At 49.3% G+C, this 26,275-nt stretch overlaps 14 protein-coding genes and 1 non-coding gene across 15 annotated transcripts; 9 read left to right on the top strand and 6 right to left on the bottom strand.

Annotated features, from left to right (window-relative positions):
- Nucleotides 1-188: 188 nt before the first annotated feature.
- FMAN_06500 (putative general amino acid permease) lies at nucleotides 189-1,903 on the top strand (the record flags this gene model as incomplete). The annotated part of the gene is made up of 3 exons (XM_041826711.1): nucleotides 189-491; nucleotides 544-1,420; nucleotides 1,473-1,903. The coding sequence occupies 3 exons, from the start codon at nucleotides 189-191 to the stop codon at nucleotides 1,901-1,903; spliced, it is 1,611 nt and encodes a 536-aa protein (XP_041677747.1).
- A 427-nt stretch (nucleotides 1,904-2,330) lies between these two features.
- Nucleotides 2,331-4,074, bottom strand: FMAN_06501 (uncharacterized protein; the record flags this gene model as incomplete). Its single annotated transcript, XM_041826710.1, has 6 exons — nucleotides 2,331-2,471; nucleotides 2,527-3,207; nucleotides 3,258-3,554; nucleotides 3,605-3,821; nucleotides 3,874-4,000; nucleotides 4,059-4,074. The coding sequence occupies 6 exons, from the start codon at nucleotides 4,072-4,074 to the stop codon at nucleotides 2,331-2,333; spliced, it is 1,479 nt and encodes a 492-aa protein (XP_041677746.1).
- A 1,293-nt stretch (nucleotides 4,075-5,367) lies between these two features.
- Nucleotides 5,368-6,822, top strand: FMAN_06502 (uncharacterized protein; the record flags this gene model as incomplete). The annotated part of the gene is made up of 5 exons (XM_041826709.1): nucleotides 5,368-5,677; nucleotides 5,729-5,958; nucleotides 6,013-6,124; nucleotides 6,177-6,458; nucleotides 6,515-6,822. 5 exons carry the CDS (start codon nucleotides 5,368-5,370, stop codon nucleotides 6,820-6,822), a joined length of 1,242 nt encoding a protein of 413 aa, XP_041677745.1.
- A 222-nt stretch (nucleotides 6,823-7,044) lies between these two features.
- FMAN_06503 (uncharacterized protein) lies at nucleotides 7,045-8,969 on the bottom strand (the record flags this gene model as incomplete). The annotated part of the gene is made up of 10 exons (XM_041826707.1): nucleotides 7,045-7,222; nucleotides 7,275-7,377; nucleotides 7,434-7,717; nucleotides 7,765-7,848; nucleotides 7,898-8,074; nucleotides 8,129-8,212; nucleotides 8,264-8,427; nucleotides 8,476-8,600; nucleotides 8,650-8,727; nucleotides 8,777-8,969. 10 exons carry the CDS (start codon nucleotides 8,967-8,969, stop codon nucleotides 7,045-7,047), a joined length of 1,470 nt encoding a protein of 489 aa, XP_041677744.1.
- A 975-nt stretch (nucleotides 8,970-9,944) lies between these two features.
- On the bottom strand, nucleotides 9,945-10,030 carry tRNA. The gene is given in 2 exon segments: nucleotides 9,945-9,980; nucleotides 9,994-10,030. It is a non-coding gene; the product is annotated as a tRNA-Tyr (tRNA).
- A 96-nt stretch (nucleotides 10,031-10,126) lies between these two features.
- FMAN_06504 (uncharacterized protein) lies at nucleotides 10,127-10,768 on the bottom strand (the record flags this gene model as incomplete). The annotated part of the gene is made up of 1 exon (XM_041826706.1): nucleotides 10,127-10,768. One exon carries the CDS (start codon nucleotides 10,766-10,768, stop codon nucleotides 10,127-10,129), a length of 642 nt encoding a protein of 213 aa, XP_041677743.1.
- A 340-nt stretch (nucleotides 10,769-11,108) lies between these two features.
- FMAN_06505 (uncharacterized protein) lies at nucleotides 11,109-12,047 on the top strand (the record flags this gene model as incomplete). The annotated part of the gene is made up of 4 exons (XM_041826705.1): nucleotides 11,109-11,300; nucleotides 11,350-11,454; nucleotides 11,507-11,849; nucleotides 11,902-12,047. The coding sequence occupies 4 exons, from the start codon at nucleotides 11,109-11,111 to the stop codon at nucleotides 12,045-12,047; spliced, it is 786 nt and encodes a 261-aa protein (XP_041677742.1).
- Nucleotides 12,048-12,230: 183 nt separating this feature from the next.
- FMAN_06506 (uncharacterized protein) lies at nucleotides 12,231-13,541 on the bottom strand (the record flags this gene model as incomplete). Its single annotated transcript, XM_041826704.1, has 3 exons — nucleotides 12,231-12,820; nucleotides 12,872-13,328; nucleotides 13,380-13,541. 3 exons carry the CDS (start codon nucleotides 13,539-13,541, stop codon nucleotides 12,231-12,233), a joined length of 1,209 nt encoding a protein of 402 aa, XP_041677741.1.
- Nucleotides 13,542-14,264: 723 nt separating this feature from the next.
- FMAN_06507 (uncharacterized protein) lies at nucleotides 14,265-15,237 on the top strand (the record flags this gene model as incomplete). The annotated part of the gene is made up of 3 exons (XM_041826703.1): nucleotides 14,265-14,445; nucleotides 14,506-14,754; nucleotides 14,807-15,237. The coding sequence occupies 3 exons, from the start codon at nucleotides 14,265-14,267 to the stop codon at nucleotides 15,235-15,237; spliced, it is 861 nt and encodes a 286-aa protein (XP_041677740.1).
- A 191-nt stretch (nucleotides 15,238-15,428) lies between these two features.
- On the bottom strand, nucleotides 15,429-16,814 carry FMAN_06508 (uncharacterized protein; the record flags this gene model as incomplete). Its single annotated transcript, XM_041826702.1, has 2 exons — nucleotides 15,429-16,637; nucleotides 16,704-16,814. The coding sequence occupies 2 exons, from the start codon at nucleotides 16,812-16,814 to the stop codon at nucleotides 15,429-15,431; spliced, it is 1,320 nt and encodes a 439-aa protein (XP_041677739.1).
- Nucleotides 16,815-17,712: 898 nt separating this feature from the next.
- Nucleotides 17,713-18,634, top strand: FMAN_06509 (uncharacterized protein; the record flags this gene model as incomplete). The annotated part of the gene is made up of 2 exons (XM_041826701.1): nucleotides 17,713-17,884; nucleotides 17,940-18,634. The coding sequence occupies 2 exons, from the start codon at nucleotides 17,713-17,715 to the stop codon at nucleotides 18,632-18,634; spliced, it is 867 nt and encodes a 288-aa protein (XP_041677738.1).
- Nucleotides 18,635-19,452: 818 nt separating this feature from the next.
- Nucleotides 19,453-21,182, top strand: FMAN_06510 (uncharacterized protein; the record flags this gene model as incomplete). The annotated part of the gene is made up of 4 exons (XM_041826700.1): nucleotides 19,453-19,602; nucleotides 19,654-19,715; nucleotides 19,801-20,640; nucleotides 20,690-21,182. The coding sequence occupies 4 exons, from the start codon at nucleotides 19,453-19,455 to the stop codon at nucleotides 21,180-21,182; spliced, it is 1,545 nt and encodes a 514-aa protein (XP_041677737.1).
- Nucleotides 21,183-21,810: 628 nt separating this feature from the next.
- Nucleotides 21,811-22,595, top strand: FMAN_06511 (uncharacterized protein; the record flags this gene model as incomplete). Its single annotated transcript, XM_041826699.1, has 2 exons — nucleotides 21,811-21,921; nucleotides 21,978-22,595. 2 exons carry the CDS (start codon nucleotides 21,811-21,813, stop codon nucleotides 22,593-22,595), a joined length of 729 nt encoding a protein of 242 aa, XP_041677736.1.
- Nucleotides 22,596-23,452: 857 nt separating this feature from the next.
- Nucleotides 23,453-23,803, top strand: FMAN_06512 (uncharacterized protein; the record flags this gene model as incomplete). Its single annotated transcript, XM_041826698.1, has 1 exon — nucleotides 23,453-23,803. The coding sequence occupies one exon, from the start codon at nucleotides 23,453-23,455 to the stop codon at nucleotides 23,801-23,803; it is 351 nt and encodes a 116-aa protein (XP_041677735.1).
- Nucleotides 23,804-24,707: 904 nt separating this feature from the next.
- Nucleotides 24,708-26,141, top strand: FMAN_06513 (uncharacterized protein; the record flags this gene model as incomplete). The annotated part of the gene is made up of 1 exon (XM_041826696.1): nucleotides 24,708-26,141. One exon carries the CDS (start codon nucleotides 24,708-24,710, stop codon nucleotides 26,139-26,141), a length of 1,434 nt encoding a protein of 477 aa, XP_041677734.1.
- Between the last annotated feature and the right edge of the window lie 134 nt (nucleotides 26,142-26,275).

The raw sequence follows: 26,275 nt of genomic DNA, 5'->3' as shown, positions 1-26,275 counted from the left end.
CATTCTCACTACGCTCTAGGGGACACCGCGCGCTAGCAGTGAAAACTTCGAATTGCGCAATCGGAGCCTTGTAAAGAAAAAAAAAATGGATAGTACCGAGATTAAATAAAGAAACGACAGATCTTGGGTTCCTTGGCGATGATACATTTCTCCTCTCCACATTCTCTACTTCGTTTGGTGATATCAACATGACGTCTAATAAGGGTCTTGACGTTGATGCTATTCAGGCTGCTCCGCCCGTGGTGCAGAACCATGATGACGATGATAAGAAGCCTGTTCTCAACACGGGAGGCCACGGGCCTACGCAGCGAAGGCTGAAGGACTATCACATCACTTGGATTGGTCTTTGCAGTGGTATCGGTACTGGTCTGTTTATTGGAACTGGTTCTGCTTATGCCAGTGCTGGCCCTGCTGGTTTGCTTCTGGCGTACATCGTCGTTGGAGCTGTCCTTTGGTGTGTTATGCAGAGTATCTCTGAGCTTGCGACACTGGTAAGATCCCTGGAGCAATTTGTGTTGTTGTGATGCTGACCTGGACCTATAGTTCCCTACTGCTGGTTCATTCCCTCATTGGGCTACCCGCTTCATTGACCCTTCAGTCGGCTTTTCATTGGCCATCTCATACGGTTACTGCTATACCATCGCCATTGCCTCCGAATGCTCAGCCGCCGCTGTTCTCGTCAGCTACTGGACCGATCTCACTCCCGCCGTCGTCATCACCATCAGTCTGGTTCTCATCCTCTGGATCAACTTGATGAGCGTCCGATTCTTTGGTGAGACAGAAGTCGTCACTGGTGGCATCAAGGTCCTCTGCTTCCTCGGTCTCGTCATTGTCGCGATTGTCATCACTGCCGGCGGTGGTCCCAATCACAAGTCCATTGGCTTCAAGTACTGGAACAACCCTGGCGCTTGGGTCGACTACAATGGCATCACTGGCTCAACTGGTCATTTCCTCGGCTTCCTGTCAGCCTTTGTCAACGCTTCTTTCTCATTCGTTGGTGTTGAGACCGTTGTCATCACCGCCGCCGAGTCCGTCAACCCTCACAAGGCTATCCCCAAGGCCGCCAACCGCGTCACCTACCGTATCGGCTTCTTCTACGTCCTCGGAGCGCTCTTGATTGGTCTCATCGTCGATCCAAGGAATGCTGACCTTGTTTCTGGTTCTGGAAACGCCAAAAGCTCGCCATGGGTCATCGCCATCCAGACCGCCGGTATCAAGGTCCTCCCTTCCATCGTCAACGCCTGTATCCTGGTCTCTGCCTGGTCCGCTGGTAACTCCTACTGCTGGGTTGGCTCACGTATGATCCTCGCCATGACTACCGATCGACAGCTCCCTCAGTTCTTCGCCCGCACCACCAAGAACGGTGTCCCTTACGTTGCAGTCATCACTGCCTGGTTGTTTGGGCCCTTGGCGTATCTGAGTAAGTCGCTCTTGCCATAATAGTCTTCAAATGCCTTACTAACAATCACTAGGTCTTGGTTCTGGTGGCGCTGCTCAAGCTTTCTCTTGGCTTCTCAACCTCAGCACAGTCGCGGGCCTCATCGCATGGGGAACTCTCTGCTTCTGCTACATCCGCTTCTACCGCGCCATGAAGGTTCAAGGCATCGATCGCAACACCCTTCCTTGGAAAGCCCCTTGGCAGCCTTACACCGCCTGGTTCGGCGGCATTGGCTCTATCGTCATCACGCTCGTTGCTGGATTCCCTGTCTTCCTCAAGGGCAACTGGAAGACTGCCGATTTCGTTGCGTCTTACGTTGGCATCCCAATCTTCATCGTTCCCATCATCGCATGGAAGCTTTATTACCGCACCAAGGTTCTGCGAGCCCACGAAATCGACTTGTGGTCTGGTCGTTTATCCGACGATGCCATCTCAGCCCATGACACTGAGCGGGAGCATGTCTAAGAGCGTCGTAGATCTCCAAATCCTCTTCCATGAAATTCAAATTCCGCTTAAAAGTCTGGCTTCATCATACCTATAGACTATACTTAGAATTAATTACTCGGCATTGTAAACGTATATAGACAAGCGATATCATCCCAAATAGAACTGGACTTTCTGGCTTGACAATCATTCACTGTTTTCGCAGAGCGATTAGTGTCTTAATTACATATGCTGACATCGCGTTCTTATTTTTGCGTGTATGTCTCTTCATCGACGAGCGCCGTTGGGCAGGCCAGGGGAAGAAAGAAAACTCGGGACCTTGATCCTAAATGACAAAAAGATTTAGGTAACTCAGTACAAGTTTTGTCTAAGCTTGGGATACCTTTTGCTGAGTTGAGTTTGATGTCGAATCATAGCAAGGTTTGTGAACGATAAATTTGGCTTCAGGCTACTGCCACACAATTCCTTGGTCAAAATCGACTTGCTCTGGCGTAGTTGCAGTAGGGCATAATATCACGATCCCATTCTCTTTATCCTCTTGCCCTGGAATTGGATGATCAATGTTGAGATCAGCCATCATCACTCCGACCTGAGCAACTCGTTAGCCAAAGCGCAAAATCAGCACAGTTAAAGTAGCAACTTACCTTCCCAGCAGTCTCTTGATCAACACCAGACGCTCTCAACGTCTGCGCTAGCCGAACAGCCAAAGACGCAGCAAACCTGTTATTCTTCCCTACTTCGACCATAACGGTCATGAGAGCCGTAAAATTGGCCTCGCTTTGAAGGTCACCAGTCGTGAGAAAGTCCGACAAGAAAAACGATGCCGCGATGAACGACGCAAACGAGACCAGCGGATTGCGGAACCTGGTGTTCAGATCCGTGACCAGCGCCACTGTGATCATGATTTGAACCGCCGATTCCATCACTCTCGCTTTCGTAGTGGGCAGCGCAGCCATGTCCACCTGCGACCTTGTCAACGCGGATTGATGAATGCATATCAAGGCCGTATGTAATTGAAGATTGATGAGAACCGCTTCAGGGCTTTCCATATTCTCTGGACATCTGAGATCCAACGGCAATGTCGCAAATGCATTTGTGACCGCTTCATCGAGTTGTTGGAGTTGCTGCCAATCATTGTTGTCCGCTTCTTCTTCGACATTTCTGGAGAAGTTGAAGCACTCGTTGAAGAGATGGACTGCGACTACTCTGCAGGCGCTTGTAGAGAGCTCATACATACCCTGTCCCAGGGCTTGTCTGAGGGTCAGCGTGGCTATTGGAGTATTCGATAACAATGCATCGATAGACGATGGGAGTCGTGTTTGTATCTAGTTGGGTCAGATGGTAGGACAAGCGTTGGGGAATCGGCTGTACTCACGCTCCGCCAGTCCATCATGGTCGGCCAGCCGCCTGTGCTGCTTGTGATACGATCAGTCGTGAAAATGACCCAGAAGGTCTTTCTGCGCTCTTCCTCCTCTGTAAAGTCCAACGCAATCGGGAGTGTCAGGCCTGCTGCATTCTTCCCGTCTAGTCGGTGCAGTCCGAGGATTTGGGCTAACCGAATAGCTCTGGCTATGCTCATTGATGCTCTGGAGAACCAGAGATGCTGCGCTTCGAAATGGCTTATGAGAACCCAAGCTTGACAATGCGCCAGTGATATCTGGTCACTATCGCTCTGCTTTTGGTCAATGCCATGCTGGACATGTCACTCTCGGGAACGCTCACCTTCATCTCATCGGCTTGGATGTACTGGCGCGCTCGCACATAGAATGCCTCGGCCATGGGCTTGTAAGTAGGCGATGCACTTGCTCCAGCGGCTAGGATGGCATACTGCAGGCACATGGGTGGCTGCATATGAGCTGGCCTGTAGAGTGATGCGATGTACCTCTCGCCATGGATCATGAAAGAGTCGGATTGAAGTTTGGTAAAGTATATCGATGTTCTGATACCTCAGATTAGTCCTGCGTTCCCATAGGTCATTTGTGAGGTCTTACAGCTCATCCACCAAATGCGGAGGCGGCAGGCCCTCGAATCGGCCGGTGTCGACAAGCTCTGTGCTGGTACTAAATGGCTGAAATTCCGGTGGACTGCTCTGGGCTTCTAATCTAGCCTCCAGGTCTCCTACAAACACTGTCAATGACCCAAGTCCCAGAGTGAAGCTGTCTCCACTCCCACTTACGGATGCGACTCTGCATATCCCGAAGTCGCGGTCTGTTGGCGGGATTAATAACCGGCTTCTTCCTCGCCGAGGGATAATCGCAGACTTCGCCAATCTTGACGCATCGGCCACAGATTGGCAAGACCCTATTGCATTTCAACTTGCGTACCCTGCATCGTTGGCACGACCACGGCGACAGCGGGCCCAGATCGGATTCGGAGCTTGAGGGCGCCTGTGGCGATTGGGAGTGAGAGTGAGATTGAGAGGGCGACCCCTCAGACACGGACATGGTTTAGTGGCGTCGGCGGGGTACGTCTTGGCGAACAGGAGATAACGAAGGCCTATAACAGGCGCTGGGCTATTGCTGCAGATCGAGATGGGACGGTCGAGACTATGTTTGTTTCGGGGGAAAGGATAAAGAATTTGTTTGATCAGGATACTTTGCTCTTTGCTCTCTTGACTTGAGCTGCGGGGAGAATGTCAGCATGCCTTCCTGTTTTGGGTTACTCTGGATTCCTACGATGGTCGCGTCTCTCTTCCTTATCTTATCTCCCCACGGGCATACACGGTCCATACAATAAGCTTAAGCCAACCTCTAATAATTACATCTACAATTATCTGTACATACATCTTAACATCTTCAATTATTACGGTCAATTAATTTGCGTCTTGCAACACTTGCACTCGCTTTCAAAGTTCCTACCCACCAACTGGCCTCACCTCGTTATCACCATTCATCAAGGTTCATCACCCAAGACACTCTGTTTCAATGCACGCACTGTCTCAGAACAGTTAAAGCCCAATAAACACTGCGTCACGAATAAGTAGGCGAGCAAAAGGTCTCGACTATAACCGTCCGTGCCCGCATCGGGACATCGCACATACTAGGACTTTAAGCATATCAAAAAGCTTCTAGACTACCGAAGATCGCCATCACTTTCCTTTACCAGTCACCAATCCCGGCGATTAACGCGCTCCGATTCGCTGGTTCACCAGCGCGTAGAGATGATCAGGAACCTTTGCACTGCCGGCCAAACTAACATCACAGCGATAATGCACCAGGCGACAGGGGTGCTGCCAAATGGAGCTGCCCCTTTGGGAAAGGCAAATGGGAGCTTCCGTGCTTGGGTTGTTGTATCACATATATCACCTACCTTTTTTGAAGCTATCGTCCGCATGGCATCATTCACAGAAGTTCTTCGAGATAGAGGGTCTGCTGATCCGACTATAGTATCAAGATATCTCGTCTTGGCTAACTATAAATTCGAGCTCACGACCGCTCTGTGAACTCATCACCCCGCACCTCAAATCATCCTTCTTCACTGACAAGATGCGGTCCTCTCTTCTCCTCGCTCTCCTCCCTCTGGCTGTTGCCACGGCTGTTCCCAGCTCCAAGAAGGTTGACTACAACGGCTTCAAGAGCCTGCGTGTCACTCTTCCCAAGGGCGCCAAGAACGCCGTAGCCGAGATCAACAAGCTCTCTGCTACCATCCTCAACCCCGGTGCCAAGGAGGAGCTCGACATTGTCGTTTCTCCTGACAACATCGATGCCGTCACCAAGATCGCTTCCGACACTACTGTCCTCGTCGAGGATGTCGGTGCTGCTCTTGCTGAGGAGGAGACCTCTGAGATCTACGCTGGTGAGTATTCCAAGTAACGCATGAAACGCCAAGGAGCTAACATATGTGCAGTCCCCAGTGAATCTTGGTTCACCGCCTATCACAGCTACGCTGATCACCTCACCTTCCTCAAGGACCTGCAGTCTAGCTTCCCTAGCCAGTCTGAGATTGTGACTCTTGGCAACTCTTTCCAAGGTCGTGCTCTCACTGGTATTCACATTTGGGGTAGCGGTGGTAAGGGCTCCAAGCCCGCCATTGTCTTCCACGGAACTGTCCACGCTCGCGAGTGGATTGCTACCATGGTATGTTCATCTCAATGTTAATATGTTTGTAATTGTGACTAATTATTTGTGTAGACTGCCGAGTACATGGCCTACCAGCTCTTGACCAAGTACAGCAGCGACTCTGCTGTCAAGGCTCTCGTCGACAAGTTCGACTTTTACATCACCCCTGTTGTCAACCCCGATGGTAAGATTCATCCATCCACCGTTCCTCTGAGCCATCTAACCCAAAATCACAGGTTTCGTCTACACCCAGACCACCAACCGTCTCTGGCGCAAGAACCGACAGACTGTCTCTGGAAACTCCTGTGTTGGTCGTGACATCAACCGTAACTGGCCTTACAAGTGGGAGCTTACTGGCGGTGCCTCTACCAACCCTTGTGACGAGACCTACAAGGGACAAGCCGCTGGTGACAGCCCTGAGCTCAAGGCCATCAAGGGCCAGATTGACTCTCTTGCTGCTGGCAAGGGCATCACTTTCTACGTTGACTTCCACTCTTATGGACAGTACGTCCTCTGGCGTAAGTCCTCCTGAAGATCCCTTAGTTCTCTTGATCAATACTAATGATATCTCCAGCCTACGGCTACGACTGCAGCTTCGTTGCCCCTGAGGAGGCCGCCCTCAAGACCGTTGGTACCCGCATCACCAACGCCATCCGCAGCAACTCTGGACAGACTTACACTGCTGGTAACTCTTGCCGCGCTCTGTATGCCACCACTGGCGACAGTCTCGACTACGTCCAGGGTGTTGCTAAGGCCAAGTACTCTTACACCATCGAGCTCCGTGACCGCGGCACCTATGGCTTCAGCTTGCCCGCCAGCCAGATCCAGGCTACTGTCCGCGAGACTTGGGCTGGTATCGTTGCTGGTCTGACTGGTCTGTAAATGGCCGACTAGGCTGACGTAGCCTCACATGTTATCACGATGGAACCCCATGATCGGCAAGGGCAGATTGCTACCTGAAAATGTTGACGAGGATTGGTTGGCTTTATCTAAAGTACATATTACTCAAAATACATACATGATTCTCACTACTGTCTCATAAACATCCGGGCTACTCAAGAGTTGGTGAGCATACTCGAGAACTCGATTCCAACATCTCTCTGCTTAATTCTTTGTGGGGCTTCCATCGATGTTCACAGCCTGGCCTTCAATGTCTGCGAATTTCTCTCCAAGGGCTGCCTGTTGCTCTGCAATCTCGTCTGCGGGGATCCTGTCGGGTGTAGTGTTGACGAGCATGATCATGGGTAGAAGAGAAGCACCTAACAAGCCAAAGGTCACACAGCTGAATTACGTTAGTACTCTTGGAAATTATTGGCGAAAAATCAAGAACTTACAACCCAACGAGAGGATCGCTCTTCGTCTGAGTGTTCATGCCATAGGCAATAGCCTGGCCAATCGCCTCGAGGCAGCGAAACGCAGCTCCGTTGCGAACGTTCTCTGAACAAGGAGTCAGTATTATATATCTTAGGGTATGCATGTTCTCTATATCTCACCTTGTGCGTCTGTCGCGAACGATGACAGAAGCCAGTACATGTACGACTGAGACAGGGGTCCTGTAGTCTGCACAAAGAAGTACGGCAAGAAGGAAGTGGCGAAGAGGCTGTCATCCCAGTCGATAGCTCCCGGGTCATTGCGATCAAATCGAGCTTGCATGATGATGGACCAGATATAGACTCCAACGTTGAGAATGACAACAGTATAGAGGCCGATCTGGGCGCGGCGACGTTGGGTCAATTTCTTAGCATCGAGAATGAAGCCGAGGCCAAAGCAGCCAACACTGAGCTTATGTCAGTACTGCCAAATTCACTCGTGTGGAGTACTTACATGCAAAAGAACGGCGAGATGAGCGATGAAAGCGCACGGGCACGAACGGTAAAGTGGATGCCGAGATATGTTGACCAGGAGCCGCTGTATCCGTGTTAGTTGCCGATTGCCTCGTCACTTCCGGCAATCTCACCTGTAGAAGAAAGACCAAACCGCCCAGATTGATGACAAAATGATGAGGCGCGAGGTCATGGTCTTTGCGATGCGCTTTACCTCAAGCTTGGTGGAGAGGGTCTCAGTAGTAACAATCTTGGTACCATCCGATCGAATGACATGCTCAAAGGGAGTGATCATGAAAGCAAACGGCAGGCTACATGATCACCTTAGCGACGTGTCCAAGATAATTATATGCAGTTCTACTCACGCCAGGCACTCGATGATGAGAAAGGCGATGTAAGTGTCTGGAGTGACTCCACCACTAACACCTTTCTCATGGTTCTTCGACAGACTAGGGATGACATGTCAGTGGGATTCGTGGCCAGATACCGAGTATACTTACTTGATCGCGCCGCCAACTAGCTGACCAAGGTTTCGCGACACAATCCATAGTGCCAGGTATTTACCACGAGCTCCCGAAGGGGCGAGAGTCATGATGGCACCAGCTTCAGCGACATACCAACAGCCCGTGCCGATACCACCGATGGCGCCGCTGAGGATGAGATACTATGTACGGTCAGCCATCAGGGGAGTCATACACGGTGAAGTACTGACCCATTGGTTTCCGAACTTGCTGTTGCAGTAGTATGCGGAGCCTTGGATGGGGAAGGACATAGAGCCAATCACCAAAGCCCATTGGACTCCGATCTTGTTCACGATAGGACCTCCCATGAAGCAGGCTGGGTATTTGTGTTAGTTTCGCACCGATAATATCTAATGGGTACTTACTGAAGGCAAGGGCAGCATATCGAAGGGCCGTTGAGATGTTGGAGACCTGAGGAGTTGCAAGACCACCGCCACCGAGACCTAAGAGAAGTTGGTAACAATACATTGAATCCCGACTGCAGTGACTGACCAGCAATGGCATCCGACATGGCAGGACCACAGAAAGCCTGAATACTCAGAAGAATCATCTGGGTCAAACTGTGATGCCATATGTATTTCCACCTTGGGACATCTCTTGTCGTGTTCATATCAGCAGCTCGCACCGAAGGCTGAGGTGATCGAGTCCTGTCAGAGGGAGAAACTGCAGTCTTGTTGTCGGCCATTGTAGATGACTTGAATCGAGGGATGGATGGGGGAAAGTCAGTCTTGACAGCGACGAGTGACTGACTTATATATGCCGATCTCAGGACTAACAGCCCCCCTCCTGCCGCTATCGCAGCTTCCCCACGGGGTAGGTCATTTTCCTCTGCTTGAGAATGTGAGCGTGAAGGTCCAAGCGAAGACAATCAAGGTTTGTATCTTGGGCCAATCGGTGCTTGGCCGAGACTTGTTTATCCGACTTCGACGCGGGGTTGATCCGCTTTTTATCATGTCTTTATCTCTTATCGGATAAGTCCCAAACCCCCAGATCCGGTGATAACAAGAGGGAAGGTCCAAGCGAGACTTCTGGCGATAACATCATGATGAACATAACACTACACGCGATATGGAAAGATAGTTCACGCTAAGTATTGGCTGGTCTCATCTCGGTTGAAGGAACCGGGTCAATAAGACGGACCTTATCTTCCTAAACTTGCCATGCACGGTTATTAGTCATTGCCTTAACGAAACTGAGCTTAATGCCTCTTTTAGGCACGATGGGCATGTATGCAAGTGTTTCCGCGTGGACTTTCCATAGCACTATTGTTAACAAGAAAATGCATCAACCAAGGCAATAACTCGTCTCTCAACGTGATTAAACCATCATCCAGCACAATATCCGGATTTATAATTGCGAAGGTGGTTTAAGTTAAGCTTACCCTGAAGGCTGGACCCAGTAGACCCAGCTGCCCCTCGCCGCAAACAGAGCCGGCTCACTGAATCATCGCCCCAGGAACCAATTAGCGGCTTAACAGGTTATCACTGGCTGTGCACATAAGGATGATATTGTCATAACATCTCACTTGACCACCTCCAAATCTCTGTAACACATGCTTTGTGCTTTGAATTTGCTCGCCCTAACGACAGAATGCAAAAAGTCAAATCAGAGAGCCAAACGCAATTGGTAGAGTGCAATTGTCAAAAAATGCAAAAATGAATCCCCGAAACCTGGATCGAACAAGTGACCTTTCGGTGTCAGATTAACAATTACAGCCGAACGCTCTTCCAGCTGAGCTATTCGGGGATGATCTCCGAATCCGGAGGAATAGCTATTGGTGCGGAGAGTATTGCAAATTTGGACTTAAGTACTCCAGGTCACAACCCCACCAAGAGGCATTGCTCAGACAGGGCTGATGCGATCAATCAACGCGTAGAGAATCGTAGTCTCGACCCTGCATCCTTCTCCTTTTCTTGCAGCGCGCCTAAAGCCTGGTCGGAGACAATGCTCTATCTCACATGACTCGACGCCAGTCATATTGTGCTGTTCAATGATTTCATACGCCACGCGGCAAAGGGTTGTTGATTCGCCACCAGCGACTCGGGGTAGTTGATCGTCCTCATCGTAATGCTGAACCGTAGAAAACATATTAGACGCGAAGGTATCGGTTGAAGTTATCCCAAAAAATGGCGCGACGGCATTTCTATTCAGATCCTGTTGCCTGGAATGCTGATCGATGGGTATAAGGTTGTGACGACAGCACGTCGTTTCATCACAGCCACTATTGGATGCCCTAAGCTCGACTGGAACCTCGGCTTTCTCAGAGACGAATAAGGGCCGATTTGCTGTTAGAAGAGATTCTAGCTCATGAATACGCGCATGCGCTGCTCGCAACTCTTCCTGAGTCGCCTTCAACTGAACCTCAAGAGACTCAGTTCGGGCTTTGACACGCGCACGATGACGACGTTGATTGTCGCGCACCCGAGTGGGGTTCGGATTCAGCGTCCATTTTGTCACGTTCGGGGTTTTGTCCGTGGATTCCATGATGCAGACCAGCGAGTGTACTTCAGAGAATGATTTCGAATAATTGTAGAGGTGGCGGGTTATGGTAGTGACATATCATTTTATTGCCCCAAGCGGTTATGAACTGTGACATATCGAATAATTTCTTCTTCTGGCACGATTGTTACCGTCGGTGATATCTTTGATTGGTCTAGTCTTGCTGAATCATCAGACTTCCTGTGAACTCCAACATCTCGGCATGAAACTGAGAGCGTGTTGACCTACCTTATAAAGGGCAGGCTTACGTCTCACACTGAAATGTTTCCTTCCAGTATCACTTTCTCAATACCTCTTACCATAAAGGAATACAAGACCTACTGCCATGAATAATCAAGATATTTATACACGAGTTGGCGAGCGATATGGAAGTGCAGCAGAAGGGTCCAATACAACATACAGCACCAATGTCGCGAAAGCCTTTGGCTATTCGAACGACGACCTCGACTCCATCCCCAAAGATGCTAACTTGGGACTGAGCTGCAGCACGCCGTTGGCGATTGCTTCACTGAAGGAAGTAGGTCCCGCATCCACCATGTTGCAAAAGACAGAACTGACGTTCTGAGGGCGAGACTGTTATCGACCTGGGAAGCGGTGCTGGTCTGGATGTCTTCCTATCCTCCAGCAAAGTCGGCCCAACTGGTAAGGCTATCGGTGTTGACATGAACAAGGTGAGTGAGCACTGTACATGATTAATCAACCATGATTTCTCACTCAGAGAAGAACATGCTCGCCAAAGCCAGGAAGCTTAAGGCAGATCGATCAATGGAAAACGTCGAATTCATTGAGTCTCGTATCACCGACATAGCCTTGGAAGACAGCGTCGCCGACTGCATCATCTCCAACTGCGTCGTCAATCTGGTACCTCATGATGAGAAACAAAAGGCCTTCAACGAGATGCACCGTCTGCTCAAACCTGGAGGGCGAGTCGCCATATCCGATATCTTGGCAAAGAAGCCCCTTTCAGAAAATATCAGAAACAGCATGGCACTTTACGTCGGATGCATCGCTGGAGCAAGTCAAGTCGAGGAGTATGAAGAGTACCTGAAACGTGCAGGTTTCAATGGTGGGCAGCCCTATACTTATAAGGAGTATCAGCTGACCGGATGGACCTGTAGATGTTCTCATAACTGATGCGAATAATGACCTGAATGTATACCTTGACGTGTCATCTGATGCCGCAGCGGGTGGATGTTGCTCAGTCTTTGAGAACATGGAAGTTGATCTCAAAGGGCAAGACCTTAGCGAATGGGCCGGTATGTAAGATCTGACCAAGTGAATATGATCCAACGCTGACATTGAGTTGAAGGATCATTCAAGATATATGCCATGAAATAAAGGTCTTGGCCAGGAGACAGAACCTTGAGACCATGGAAGACCGTGGTAGAATTATAAAGTCTATAAAATGTCTGGCGGGTTCAAAACTTACCATTGAAAGTCATTTTGATCATTGAGTTGCTGGCGGGATCCATCCCATCTCCTCTGAAAGTCTCAAAACCCAGGATTTATGCTCTTCATCAAGATGCATGTGAATCTTTCTCATCATACAGTCCGCCCACCCTTTCAACCACCACTGTGCCTCTGCTCTCCTGACCATAAGACAGAAGTGAGCTAGTACCGCCCAAGCCTCCTGATCGCGTGCTTTGACAAGAGGTAAAAATCCATCGATACCCGCGTATAACCAAAAGAACAAATCAGTACTCTCCCAGCTCGCAGTGCGACATGCTGCAGATCGCAAGCTGTCAATCCTCTCGATCAAAATGTTCAACTTCTCGCTCTGTGGGACATAGTTTCTTATCCTCTCTTCTAGTTGGCATAGTACCTCATCCCTTTGGTCGTAGGAGGGGTGAAAGACATTGTGCAATGCCCATCTTTGACGGCTAAAGGAGAACAATGATGTCAAACAGCTTTCAGGACAGTCTTGTTCGAAGGTTGTTGAGAGCTTAGCTGTCCCTTGTATGAGATATATCCAATCTTCGAAATCACCTTCGCCCGCTGGTATCCCATCTTGCTGCGACCGTTTTGGCGTAGCCATTGCTGTTCAATATTAGCATATAAAGCTGAGATGAAAGAGGGTGGAGGTATTACCGATGACAATAGTCAGAGAAGAAAATATGAACAGGCCGTCAGCATTCTCGGGATTTAACTCTTTCAGGAGTCCCATTGCTTGCTGAGAAGATTCCTGATGGAGTGTGAGGGCCGTTGCAAGGTATTCGTGCCGCTGATCCGGTCTGTGATAAGCAAGGTGCAATGCTGCCAGCGCAAGTACTTCACCCATCAAATAGCTGTTGTGTATAGCCAAACGCGGAACTGTTATCCTCCAAAAGTCTTGCAGTGCCGGAAATATTGACAAAGTTGAGTACGTTGATGTAGTGTATGTGTGAAACAATTCAAGATCTCCGAGGTTGATACCACCAGTGCCGCTTATTGCTGGTTTGGGAGAGCCTGACCTCCTGACATATGCCTTCTTTGGTGGTGGCGGTAAGTACTTGCATTCTTCTTGCAATCTACTGCAATTGAAGCACGCAGGTCGCTGCTCATCGCACTACTGCCATGTCAGAATATGGTGATGTCGATTGTCAAGTCAAATACTGACTTTGACCTTTCTTTTCTTGCATTGCTGGCAGCCTTTGCGTGACTTTGTATGCGAGACCCTCTTTGGTCTCCTTGAAATCTGGGACGAGTCAATTGGAGAAGCCTCGTCAGTTTGCACAGAAGATGCAGGGCTGTTGAGAAATCTGGCCTCGGTGTTTTCCATCGTTGAACGAGAAGCAGTGACTTTTCTCGGCGCTAAATTCCTGAGGTCTCGCTGCGTGACGGCGAGTGGCTATATAACGGAGTGACCTTTAAGGGGTTGTTATCAAGATCGAACTCAAGGACCCGAAAAATCATCTCATTCCCCCATACTTCGATCATGCTGAGTGGCAGCAAAAGTTCTCGGGTGGCTTGCGAGACATTCAGGGGGCCGGCTGTCGTTATGAGAGCAGGAGCGAGGTTAAACGAGGTTAAACGAGCATAACACAGGCCAGACCGCGTCAAAACATAACATCGAAGTTCCGCCGACCGCACTAATGATTCAGGACCAATCGACCGTTTGAGCATGCGTTGATGGAGGAATTCTTCGTTTACTCGTTTAGGGCACTGTTAAGTCTAATAATAAAGAAACCCGGTAAGGCAGACTCGCTCATCGTCTAGCGGGTGATCAGTGAATGGGTACCCTTAGTTTGTCCTCCGGCTTGGCCGCATGGCAGTGCTCTTCTCTCCCTTAAATTCTCTGACAGTTTTAGTGTCAAGTTCAGTATAAAGACATTCATTTTCCTAGACCACAACTTCATTTCAGACCATCGTTCATTAGCTTCACTTTACTAGTTCCTTTTCATTCTCATCACATTTTCTTTCCTTTGACATCGTTCATTTACGCAATTTCGCAACTTCAGTCCTTACTTCCCTACCTTTGTAATTGGAAATCTAGTGTTCGAAAATGAACATGTTCACACGTTCTGACGATGGGGTGGAGGAGTTCAAACTCTACCATTACGACCCAACTGTGGTCGGTGCTGTTATTTTCACCATCCTCTTTTTAGCCACGACTCTCCTTCATTCATGGCAACTTGTTCGAGGAAGATCTTGGTTTGTCATCCCGTTGACTCTTGGTGGTTTCTGTAAGTTTATCTGCCGGCTCAATGGCGCTGCTGAGTCTAACATGTTACTCCTTCTTCCAGTTCAAGTTGTTGGATACGCCGCGCGAGCAAAGTCTGGTAACGAGAGTCCCAATTGGACCCTCGGCCCTTATATCATGCAAAGCATTCTGCTTCTCGTGGCCCCTGCGCTTTTTGCTGCAACGATCTACATGGAGCTTGGTAGAATTGTTCTGATGATAGACGGCGAAGGCCGCGTTTTGATCTCCAAGAAGTGGATGACCAAGATCTTTGTGACTGGAGATGTCTTATCTTTCATCCTGCAGGCAGGAGGTAGGTCGTTCGTATCGATTCAGCCATCTGAGGTGCTAATTTATTGATGAAGGTGGTGGTTATCAGGCGTCCGGTACCATCGAGGCTCTCAGAGCCGGAGCAAAAGTGATTATCGGTGGTCTCTTCGTCCAACTCCTCTTCTTCGGCGTCTTCATTGTAATTGCCATCGCCTTCCATCGTGCGATCAGCGCCAACCCGACAGCCCGCTCCTCAAGCGGGCTCCCTTGGCAGAAACACATGCTTGCTCTGTATATCGGAAGTTTACTCATCATGGTACGATCTATCTTCAGGGCTGTTGAGTATCTGCAGGGCTTCGACGGTTACCTGCTCCGACACGAGGCCTACCTTTATATTTTTGATGCCTGTCTCATGTTCTTTGTCATGGTTCTGTTCAACTGGTTCCATCCATCTGAAATCACTGAGATCTTGAACGGCAGGGGCGCTGGTAAAAGCTACAGTATGCATGCGTTTACCGAGGTTTAGGCATGGTGAGAATTTGGAACAGGAGTACGGCAAATATGTCGATGGGGAACCTTATTGAGAGGAAGCAAAGGGTATTGGAGTATATCATGAACGACAACGAGATAAACTTGGACAGGAGAATTAGACCGGAATACTTGTGGCTCAGTTTTATATCATTAAATCATAACTTGGTTAAAGTTGGCATTAACGGCTCAACTCTGCATATCTCCTGTTCTTAGACCAACTACTACAAGTGGCCATGATATCCAGTGTTCCCAATAAGAGCCAAGCAAGTCATTCACTACCTCCACTATGTCGTGTCCCCAACCTTCCATAAACCAAGAATCATTGAGGGAGTGCAGCAAGGCACCGTAAAAGGCATATAATATGAGTGCAGGCGGTTGCCTCTGATGTAACAGAGAAAAGTACCGCTCTGATGCGAAAGGCACGAATAAGAAAGCTCCCTGCCAGGCCCTATTGAAGACCGAACTGCCAGGGGTCTCAGCCTCCATCGTTGAGAACTGTACCATGAACATCCTGATCCTCCTAAGCACGTGTAGAATGTCTTCATAAGTCGATGCATCTGGGTTATGCTCCCAAATTTCCCTCAAGCGGCAGAAGCGCTTGTCATCAATATCCTCTACCAAGTCGGGATCGATTTCGTCCCAATTTCCAATATTCAGGGCCTCTCTCAACTGACCCGCCGATAAGACCTCGAAGTAAGGTACCAGTACTGTCTGGACACCTCGAAGCATGGGGATCCATCCCGCGCCCAAGATGCGATCCTTACGACCGCCCCAGCTAGACTCGTCCCAGAAGCCCTCTCCCAACCGACCTGAGGCCGCAAATACGTACAGAAGGTTGAGCGATGACCAGACGAACAAACCATCGGCAATCTCCTCATTGGACTGCGAAATGGCCTCGTTGAAGCCCTGTAGACCTTGACTGTGGTATCGCGCTGCTTCTGCCGTATATTCCAGTCTCTGCTGGGGCTCAAGGTATGCGATGTGGAGGGCTGTCAGGCCTAGGAGAGCTTGCATCACGAAAGGATGCTGAAATGCGATCTTGGGGAATATGACCTGGCAGATGGCTGATAAAGCCGAGTTCTTGTAGACATCAAGACTAGTAGAGACTGTCCAATGGTGAAGCAGAGCCATGTCCTCCATTCCATAAGTGACGGTTGGTCTGATGTGTTGCTGTACCCCAAGAACTGACTGATATGCATTTGAGACCAGACCCGGAACAGGTGCAATCGTCTGGGTATCAATCTGCTTCGGCGGCTGCGACGAAGTTGACTCGGGAGATGTTTCGTCGCCATGCTGTGTAGACGGCGATGGGAATACAACTCCTTGAAATGAAGGGTATTCGCATTCAACTCCGCGACGACGACAAGCACGGCATTCTGGTCGCTCCTCGGTGCACTACAGCATCAATCAGTTCCAGAATCGGGATAAGCACCGCCACATTCAAGCCACGCAGGCACGCACCTTGACGCGCCGTCTTCTGCAATCGAGACAGCCTGTCTTTGCTTTCTTGTGCGGCCTTCTGGGCTTCGATCCACCTCTCACTGTAACGACGTCATGCACCTCGGCGTCCATGACGGCCAATAATAGGACAGTGAGGCAAGGCTGGGAGCTGAACGAGATTGCTGAGTTCAAATTTGATTTTTCCGATATCGTTTGTGTAGGTAAACGAAGGGGAGAAAAAGAAATCTGTTGGCGATGGATGGAACGAGGGTACTGTACGATTACTGTACAGAGCCGAAAATGAAGATGAACGAGATGAACGAGGTCTTTAACGAGATCTTAACGAGGTCTAATGAGGTCTTAACGAGATGTAAACGAGGTGTAAACGAGAACGAGGACCTGAACGAGGTGCCTGGGTCGTGAAATCTCTGCTAATTGGAGATGAAGACGAGACTGCTCCACTGACTTGGCCAAGAATAGTTACCGCCGGGAACCACCGACGCATCAAATCTGCTTCTCCTCAGCCATGACATCCCAGAGGTCGAAGCGCAAAGAATGAATCGCACAACTTAAGCTTCAGATGATCTGACTCTTTTGAAGCGATTCATGTTAAAACTCAATCGTAATACGAAAAAGATCTCCCTCCCAGTCTCGGGAGCAAGACTATGATGCAACGCTGGTAAACACCTCTGGGCCCGGATATGATAGATAACAAAGAAATAAATAACATTTATTTCCTCTTATCCTTGTACCTTTGGAGATACATGTCAAAATACGCTGAATTGAGGCTCAGCCCTGCCAAAAGTGGCCAGGGATCAACTCGCTCTCGTTTATTCTCCGGCCTCGTTAAGCTTCGTTCCCGTTACGCGCCTCCCTACGCATGCATTCCGGAAAGCCTACTGCGGCTCGGCATAGCCTAGTGTCCCCAGCTTTTGTTATGTATATAGTTTTAGAGAGCGCCCTTCCTGGCATGAATCTCCATCCATTGGGTCTTTAATCTCTAAACCGTTTACTTTCTTTTCTCTTCACCATGGCCGATACCGAAACCGCAGGCTTTGACTTCAAGCTTTATCGCTACGATCCTTCTCTACCAGCAGCAGTTGTCAGCACTGTTGTCTTTGCAGTCCTTTCGATACTACATACTTGGCGATTGATTCGAGTTCGAGCTTATTACTTTACACCTTTCGTCGTTGGCGGCTTCTGTAGGTGTACCACTTTGACAGATCATCCTGTTGATATAGCTAACCTTTTCTTCAGTCGAGACTGTCGGATATGCTGGAAGAATATGGAGTCACTTTGACAAGCTCTCTGTTGGCGGCTTCGTGCTACAAGCCATTCCTATCCTCGTCGCACCCGCCCTCTTCGCCGCGTCGATTTACATGATTCTCGGTCGCCTGATTCGAACCGTCGGAGCTGCTCATCTATCTCTTGTACCTGTAAAGTGGGTGACGCGCATTTTTGTCACCGGCGACGTTATCGCATTCAGTCTGCAGGCCGGCGGCGGAGGTATTCAGTCGGCTGGTACCTTGGACCTTTACAACCTGGGCGAGAAGATCATCATCGCCGGTCTGTTCGTCCAAATAGTCGTCTTTGGCTTTTTCGTCGTCACCTCAATCCTCTTCCATACCCGACTACTCAAATCTCCGACACCCGAGTCACTACGAGGCGATGTACCTTGGGCGAGATACCTCTACGTCCTTTATGCCACGAGTTTCCTTATTCTTGTCCGAAGCATCTTCAGGGTGGTGGAGTACCTTCAAGGAAACAAGGGATACCTGATCTCTCATGAGGTCTTCTTATATGTCTTTGATGCCATTTTGATGGCCCTGGTAATGCTTATTTTTATGATTTGGTATGTCAAGCACTTGCAGAAGAAGAGCAAACCGGCAGATATCGAGGACAGGGAGTTGTCCTCTTATGAGAGCCCCGAGGAGTACCGACACAGGAAGTAAGGATAAAAGCATGCGACGGATAGACTGGTCTCGTTTTTTAGCGTCTGAATTATCTCATCTCATCACATAGAGCGAATATCATTAATTGGCACATTCGGAACATTGGTGCTCTTAATCCGTGACCGAATGGCGAACAAGAGGCTATGGTGCATTGTTAGAGCTGGCATACCTAACACCTGGTAATGCTGTGGTCGATAAGCAACATGCCTGGCTGGAGGTTCTTATCTGGTGATATATCACAACCAGTTTTGTTCATCAGCGTTACATGTGGAAGTTCAATTGACGCAAACCCAGTTGCAGAAGATGACGATCTCGCTGCAACCCCTCATTGAACCCTGGGGTTGCCATTGAGCTTACGGAGTAACCGCGGACCATTGGCTATCGGAGACAACCCAAATCATGATACCTCATTTTCGACCAAGTGTTAGAGCCATCAATTTACAAACTCAATTCGCCGAAATAGTTCAACGCCCACGTGCTCCCCGAAAGTATACATACGATAAAAACATGACGGGCATTTCCTGCGTGTAACGATTCCCGAAAATGCGATGACCACACAAACATTGGCGTTCTCGGCGCGTGATTAATCTCTCGCCTGTCATTGGATATCCTCATGTCTTGGTACGATCCAATGCAGCTAGAGGCATGGATTAGCAGGTTTTCGGAAGGTTACCTGTAAATCAACACTGACTATGCTGTATTCGTCCATGATCATCGGGTCTCTGAGATAAAGCCCACGCGACTTTCTCTTCTCATGATCGTCTTGCGCTTTTTATACTCCTTCTTCATTGTTCACATCTTCAGCCAAATTCGAAATCATGTCTTCTGTGAAAAAGAGCCAGGATGTGGAGGAGCAGAATGGACCCAACTATGGCACTGTCGATGTCAAGGTTGGCACTCAACAGGACCTTCTTGACCTACAAGATCTGGACCCTGCTTTCAATCACAAGATGAGACTCGTCAACGATGTGAGAAAATAACGTCGGGCTTCAAGAACGAGAGAAGCTGACTCGGACCAGGCTATTGACGAAATTGGTTGGACGCCGTACCACCTCAAGTTATTCTTCTTAAATGGCTTCGGGTATGAACTCTTGGAGAAGCACGACTTGCCTTCACTGTCATTCCCGATTCAAACGCCCGCGGACTGCTGACCCTTATTTGTGAAGCTATGCTGTTGATTCAATGATCCTTCTTTTCCAGTCCATCATTGCGACACAATCCTTCCGTGAATTCGGAGAAAAAGGCTATGCCAACGCCATGACCATCGCAGCATATGTCGGCATGCTGACTGGCGCTCTCTTCTGGGGTTTTGGCGCCGACATTATAGGGAGAAAATACGCCTTCAACATCACCCTATTCCTCTGTGCAGTCAGCTGCATCATCGCTGGCGGAATGCCCAACTGGCCATCCCTTGGGTTTTTCGTTGCGCTCCTTAGTTTTGGCGCCGGCGGCAATCTCGTCATGGATACAGCTGTTTTTCTGGAGTACCTCCCCAGCAACAAACAGTGGCTTCTAACCCTCATGGCATGTTGGTGGGGTTTCGGGCAGGCTATTGCTGGCTTCATCGCTTGGGGATTCATGGTTCCTGAGCGTTGGAATTGTGTTGATGTCGAGACTTGTACACGAGGGAATAACATGGGCTGGCGATACGTCATGTTCACAGGCGGCGCTCTTGTCTTCTTCCTATCTCTTCTTCGAGTCACCGTCATCAGACTCCGCGAAACTCCCAAGTACCTCCTCGGTGTCGGAAAAGAGGAAGAACTGATTGAGACATTCCAATACCTGGCAACCAAGTACAATCGCACTTGCTCTCTCACTTTGCAGGATCTCGCCGCTTGCGGAACTATCACTTCAGCTCACAGCAAGAACCGATTCTCGATAAGCGAGACGATGATTCATATTCGAGGTCTGTTCGGCACCAAGAAGATGACCATCTCAACCGCCAGCATCTTTCTGTCCTGGACACTGATTGGTCTTGCGTACCCTCTGTTCTACGTCTTCCTTCCGTGAGAACCATGCCCCCAATGTCTTAACACAGGCGTTAACATCGTAAAGGTCTTATCTTGCCAGCAGAGGCGCAGTCTTCAACCGCTCAAAGTTCGAAATCTGGCGTAACTATGCTCTGACAAACATCAGCGGTATTCCAGGTCCCGTTGTCGCTGGCTTCATGTGCAACACCAAGCTTGGTCGCAAGTACACAATGGTCATCGGCGCTTTGATAAGTATGGCTTTCTTCTTCGCCTACACTTCTGTGAAGACTTCTGTGCAGGACCTCACCTTCACTTGTCTGATCGCCTTTTGCATCAACATCTACTACGGCACTCTTTATGCCTACACTCCTGAGGTCTTGCCAAGTGCTCATCGCGCTACTGGAAGTGCTATTGCTGTCGCGTGCAACCGAGTGATGGGAATCGTATCAGCTGTTGTTGCGAGTGAAGCTAACACGGATACACCGGCCCCTCTGTATGTCTGCGCTGCGTTGTTTCTTGCAATGGCAGCCGTCTCAGCTTCATTCCCATTTGAACCATATGGACACCGAAGCTCATAGAAGATTGCGTTCCTTATGTCACAAGCTCACAAAGCTGCGACGAGAAGCGTAACGGCCTCCTTTAAGCTTCATCATGACACGACAGGGACTGGATGCTATGCAGGTAAGTCGCTCCTCGGGCAAGGAGGCACATCGCGACTGACACTGACAAAGAACACTCTTGAAATGCAGACCAATGAATGCTATAGACTCATCATCGAGGTCACTAAGTCATTATTCGCTGACCAGCAGAAGGCATTCTAGAGTTTAGCAATGACAATGATATCATCACAAGCCTTGTACTCGTAATATTCAACATCCATTAACAAATGACAACGTCGGGTTCAAAAGGTGACAGTAAATTCTTCAAGTTACTTCTTGATAGAGATAAACCAGGATTGCTGGTAACTCATTGCCAAATGAGATAAAGAGCCTCAGGTTGTCGAATCATCATTCTAGGCGTGTCACATAATAACGTGCTAACATCTCGCCTCAAGACTGGACTTTCAACGGATAACATTAGCACTTACTCTGGCGAGAAAGTGGTCCATTCATCCGACATATGTGAATCACGGCTGTTTTCGCGAATCCGATCCACCTGCGGATTTCTTGAACCCTCAAGGCGTGCACTCTTCCATCTCTCCTCTCCATGGCACAAGCTTTAGAGCATTGGCATCACATCCTTCTCTCCTTGATCGTCCCTTATCCCATCGACCGCCCCCTTCCCACTTTTGCAACTCACTTTCAACCCCGGCAGGCGGTGTGTCCCCCAGCCGAATTCACTCATTCATAGTTTCTCAACTAACCGAACTTCAGTCCTGGTATCAATCATCAAAGGCAGAAACTCCACGGCAAACAGCAAGGTCTACACTTCTGGACAACAAGGTCAATCCCCTCGAGCAGCGCATCATGACTTCAGTCATGTCGGAAAAGTCGACCTCTCGATCGAAGCGCAATTCCCCGAAGCGCAGCCTTGCGTCCAGCTCGTCGACAAGCGACGCGAAACGCCGCAAGAGCGAGCACGTCAAGAAGTTCACCGAGATGACGCTCGATGACGTCGAACAAATCTTTCAGAAGTCCCAGGACGCTCTCAACAAAGCAGAGGAACTGTACCAGGATGCTGAAAAAGCCCGCACCGAAAAGCTAGAGACCTACATGGATGCCACAAAGGCCATGACAGGTGCGCACCAGACACTGTCGAGCGCCATGATCAGAAAAGCCAATGCAACGAAGGACGTTGCCCGGCTAGAAATGATCAAGGATGCTAGGGAGGCGATTCAGAAACGTGATGACCTGCAGAGTCAGGTCGAAAAACAGAAGAAAGAGCTCTTTGCGGTTGAAACCAAGCTCTTGATGTGGGAAAACATCGCCAACATGGCGGTAGAGAACCTCAAGGAGGACGATCTGGAGCACCTCTTCCAGTTTCAGGGGTAAATATTGCGAGCAAAACGAGGTATAAGGTACTCTGCGATGGGTTATCTCAGCGCCTTTTCATTGTCCTTGATGCACTGCACCTACAACATGGGTGAAATTGGCCGCATGGCCTCAAGCTCTACTTATCTCATGCTATGTGACCTGATCTAATTCTGTGAATACCATGTTCTGTACGTTGCCTGTGCTTGTCGCTTGACTTACCAAGTTATCAGTCGACTTAGGTCACATCAAACACAGATCAAGGAGAATAGGCTCCTCTCTCCTCGCCTCTAGTCGCAGTGCTAAGTCGGCAGCTGTCAACCGCAACTTTTATTACTGCACTCTTGGGGGCCCCGCCGCCCACTCTGTTGTCTCGGGCATTCGTGATCATCTGATGTCGCAGTAAATCGTCTAGCGTAGGGTATCTACTTGGCATGGGTGACTGGGCTGTGCAGTGTGGACTCTTCGGCTAGGCAGGGGTATGTTGCATCAATGGAGATGTCGGCCGAAACTTGTTGGAAAACTGCCTATCCACCTGGACGGCCTTTTGGTCGGATGGAAGTGGTATTCAAGATAAAAAACAATTCTGCCCTACATCAGTTGTAACTCGGGTTTCCAAGGTTGTTTTGTTATTCCACGGTGGCGCAGTGATCCTTCGGATTCAGCCTTGAGGCTTAGCACTCCACTCGGCGGATAAAACGGAACAAATTCACCAAAGCAAAGTATTCATAAACAAGCCCTACACAACTCATTTCCTTCAGTGACAGATGTCGCTATACGTTATCATTCAGCAGAGCATTTGGATCAATTCCGCAAACCAGAAATAATCTAGAGCCATGTCCTTCTTCACCGTATTCGTCGAACTCTGTATTTTCACCATGGGCCTCACCAGCCTCGTTGGTGGAGTACTCGCCCTTTGTAACCCACAAAACCAATATCAACTCAAAGGCATTCCAGACAAGAGACCCTCAGACGATCCTGCCAGCTTCGCGCCGATATATATGCTAGCAGCGAGAGATATATCATTCGGCAGTTTTATCCTAGCACATCAACTCCACGACAACCATATTGCCATCGCTACCATCCTGGCTGTCATGGGCCTCATGAAATTCGGCGATCTTCTTACTTTTCTCGCAGTTGGCGACGGAAAAAGGTCATTCCCGGGTATCTTGCACTTCCTTATGGGTATTGGCTATCTAGGCTGGGTGCCATACCTGTACAGAAACTAGTTCTGTATTGAGAGCGAATATGTATGTACTGAATTATCTTGTCATCGGTGTTGGGTTACACTCATTTAACTTTACGGAAGGTTAAACAATTAGTCTACGTTTCGATTCGGCATTCCAACATCAAAAACATCATAAAGGGGAAGGTTTGAGATAAACTGCTGTTGTTAGATGAAGCCGTTGGCCATCTGAACTCTGCGCCGGCTAGGCGGTTCATGAGCGCCACTTTGATGCGACATTGGTGGATAAAAGCCGACGCAGCACACCGAATCCGGGGTTGAAAGTGAACCATAAGCTCGGAACCAGGCGGGATGATGGGTTGGGTTAGGGGCACAAATAGACTTTGGCGGGTGATGCTTTTAGGTGGAATTCCCTGATCGCAATTAAACCTTGTTCGATTACCAACATACGTCAACAACAAGTGCCGAGGCCGATGCAGTCAAGGTTATCTGGGTAAATCCAACAGCAAAAGATGCTCACATGATTCACAAGAATTGAATAAAGAATGCATCACCACTGAAATCACTAAGCAAACTGTTTCTTCTCACATGATTACCTGCATGCAAGTCAACGTGCTTTGACTCTCATCTCATCTGAGACCTAGTGCCAAACTAGGAACAAAAATCGAGCTCCGACAAGCTTAGCCAGTCCAACTGCCGATGACATGGGTCCCGAGACTTGCGGGCAAAATTAACACCAAATCGAGCATCTTAAGATGAGGAATCTTTGCACGGAACCCTCGGCACCCTAAGCAAGAAAGCTTATTCAGATACGCCATGGCTTATGCTGTGCGACACTGTTATTCTCACCGGTCAATAAAAGCCCGAGCTGCCCAACGATCATCATCTCACTCCTCATTCACTCAATCACGCGCCGCTCTCTTTCTCCCCAGTCCCTCTTTTTCACAATGAAGTTCTACACCTCTGCCCTCGCTTTGGCCTCATGTGCCACCGCCATTGTTGTCCCTGCTGGCTCTGCGCCCAAGTATGACGTTGATGTTGCCATCATCGGTGGTGGATCCGCCGGTATCCATGCTGCCATCAACCTTAAGGATGATGGTTTGAGGGTTGCTGTTATTGAGAAGGAAAACCAGATTGGTGGTCATGCCCAGACATATGTCAACCCTGTGACGAAGCGACCTACCAACATTGGCGTTACGCTCTTTGAGAACACCAAGACTGTGCAGAAGTACATTGGTCGTCTTGGTGTTGCTCTTGCCAAGAACAATCCCTTCTCTGCTACCACCAGCACAAACAAGCAGTATGATTTCACTCTGGGCATTCCTATTCCTGCTCAGTCTCAGGCTCAGGCTGCTGCTACCAAGGAGGCCATGGCCGCTGCTATGCAAGCTTATGCCCAGAACGTCCTCCCCAAGTATCCCTGGATCGATCAAGGTTATTTGATACCCAACCCTGTTCCTCAGGAGCTTCTTCTACCTTTCGGAGAGTTCGCTGCCAAGTACAACTTCAGCGCTATCCTGCCTCTAATCAGCCAGCTGAACTGGTACCCCGGCAACATCACCGCCATCCCCACCATCTACGGTATCAAGAAGTTCGGTCCTGGTCTCCTCCAGAGTGTTTCCAGCGAGTTCCTCGTTGCTGCCTCAGGCGACACCCGAAGCATCTATGAAGCTGCTGCCAAGGTGCTTGGTAACAGTATCTACCTCAACTCCGAGGTCGTCAGCGTTCGACGAAACGTTGCCGGTAAGGGTGTTGTTGTCGCCTTCAAGCAGAACGGCAAGACCATCACCCTCCGGGCCCGCAAGCTAGTCGTTGCCATGCCTCAGACACGCGCCAACACCAAGATGTTCGATCTTTGCGAGAAGGAGAGGAAGCTCATCACCAAGTTTGCTGCTTTCGGCTACGTCGCCGGTGTTGCTCACATTCCCGGCCTCGAGAACGGCCTTCAGAACGTCGGAGCTCTCACCCCCGCCAACGTGCCCATCGTCCCTGGTAACAACGGCTACTTCCAAACTGGTTCACCCGACGACTTCCTCATCGGCACTGGTTTCCCCAACACCGACTACACCCTCGAGGACGCCAAGGCTCTCATGCGCAAGGAGCTCACCACTCTGGCTCGTGTTGGCGGTGCCCCCGCTGATGCTGCCGAGAAGTGTACGTTCCCTATGCTTGAGGACCATGCTCCTTACTACCTCCACGTCACTGGCCATGATATTGCCCAAGGCTTTTACCGTGACCTCATTGCGCTTGAGGGTTACCGCAACACTTACTGGACCGGTGCTGTGTTTGCTGGACACAACAGCGGTTTGATCTGGAACTGGAACGACGGTACAGTTCTGCCCGCCATCAAGAAGGATCTTGAGCTTGAGACTTCACTGTAAGGTGGATCATATGAGATTATGTATTACTTTCGCTGAATCTTTTCTTTTTTAAACTTTGATAGAAATACAATGATTTAATGCAAGGCGCTATAAGTGATGCTCCAATCAATATCTCACTATGCAACAAAGTGATA

Source organism: Fusarium mangiferae (assembly GCF_900044065.1).
Source record: "Fusarium mangiferae strain MRC7560 genome assembly, contig: FMAN_scaffold002, whole genome shotgun sequence".
Classification (NCBI taxonomy): domain Eukaryota; kingdom Fungi; phylum Ascomycota; class Sordariomycetes; order Hypocreales; family Nectriaceae; genus Fusarium; species Fusarium mangiferae.
The sequence above is the reverse complement of the archived record's forward strand: the minus strand, read 5'-3'. Positions and strand labels throughout refer to the sequence as shown.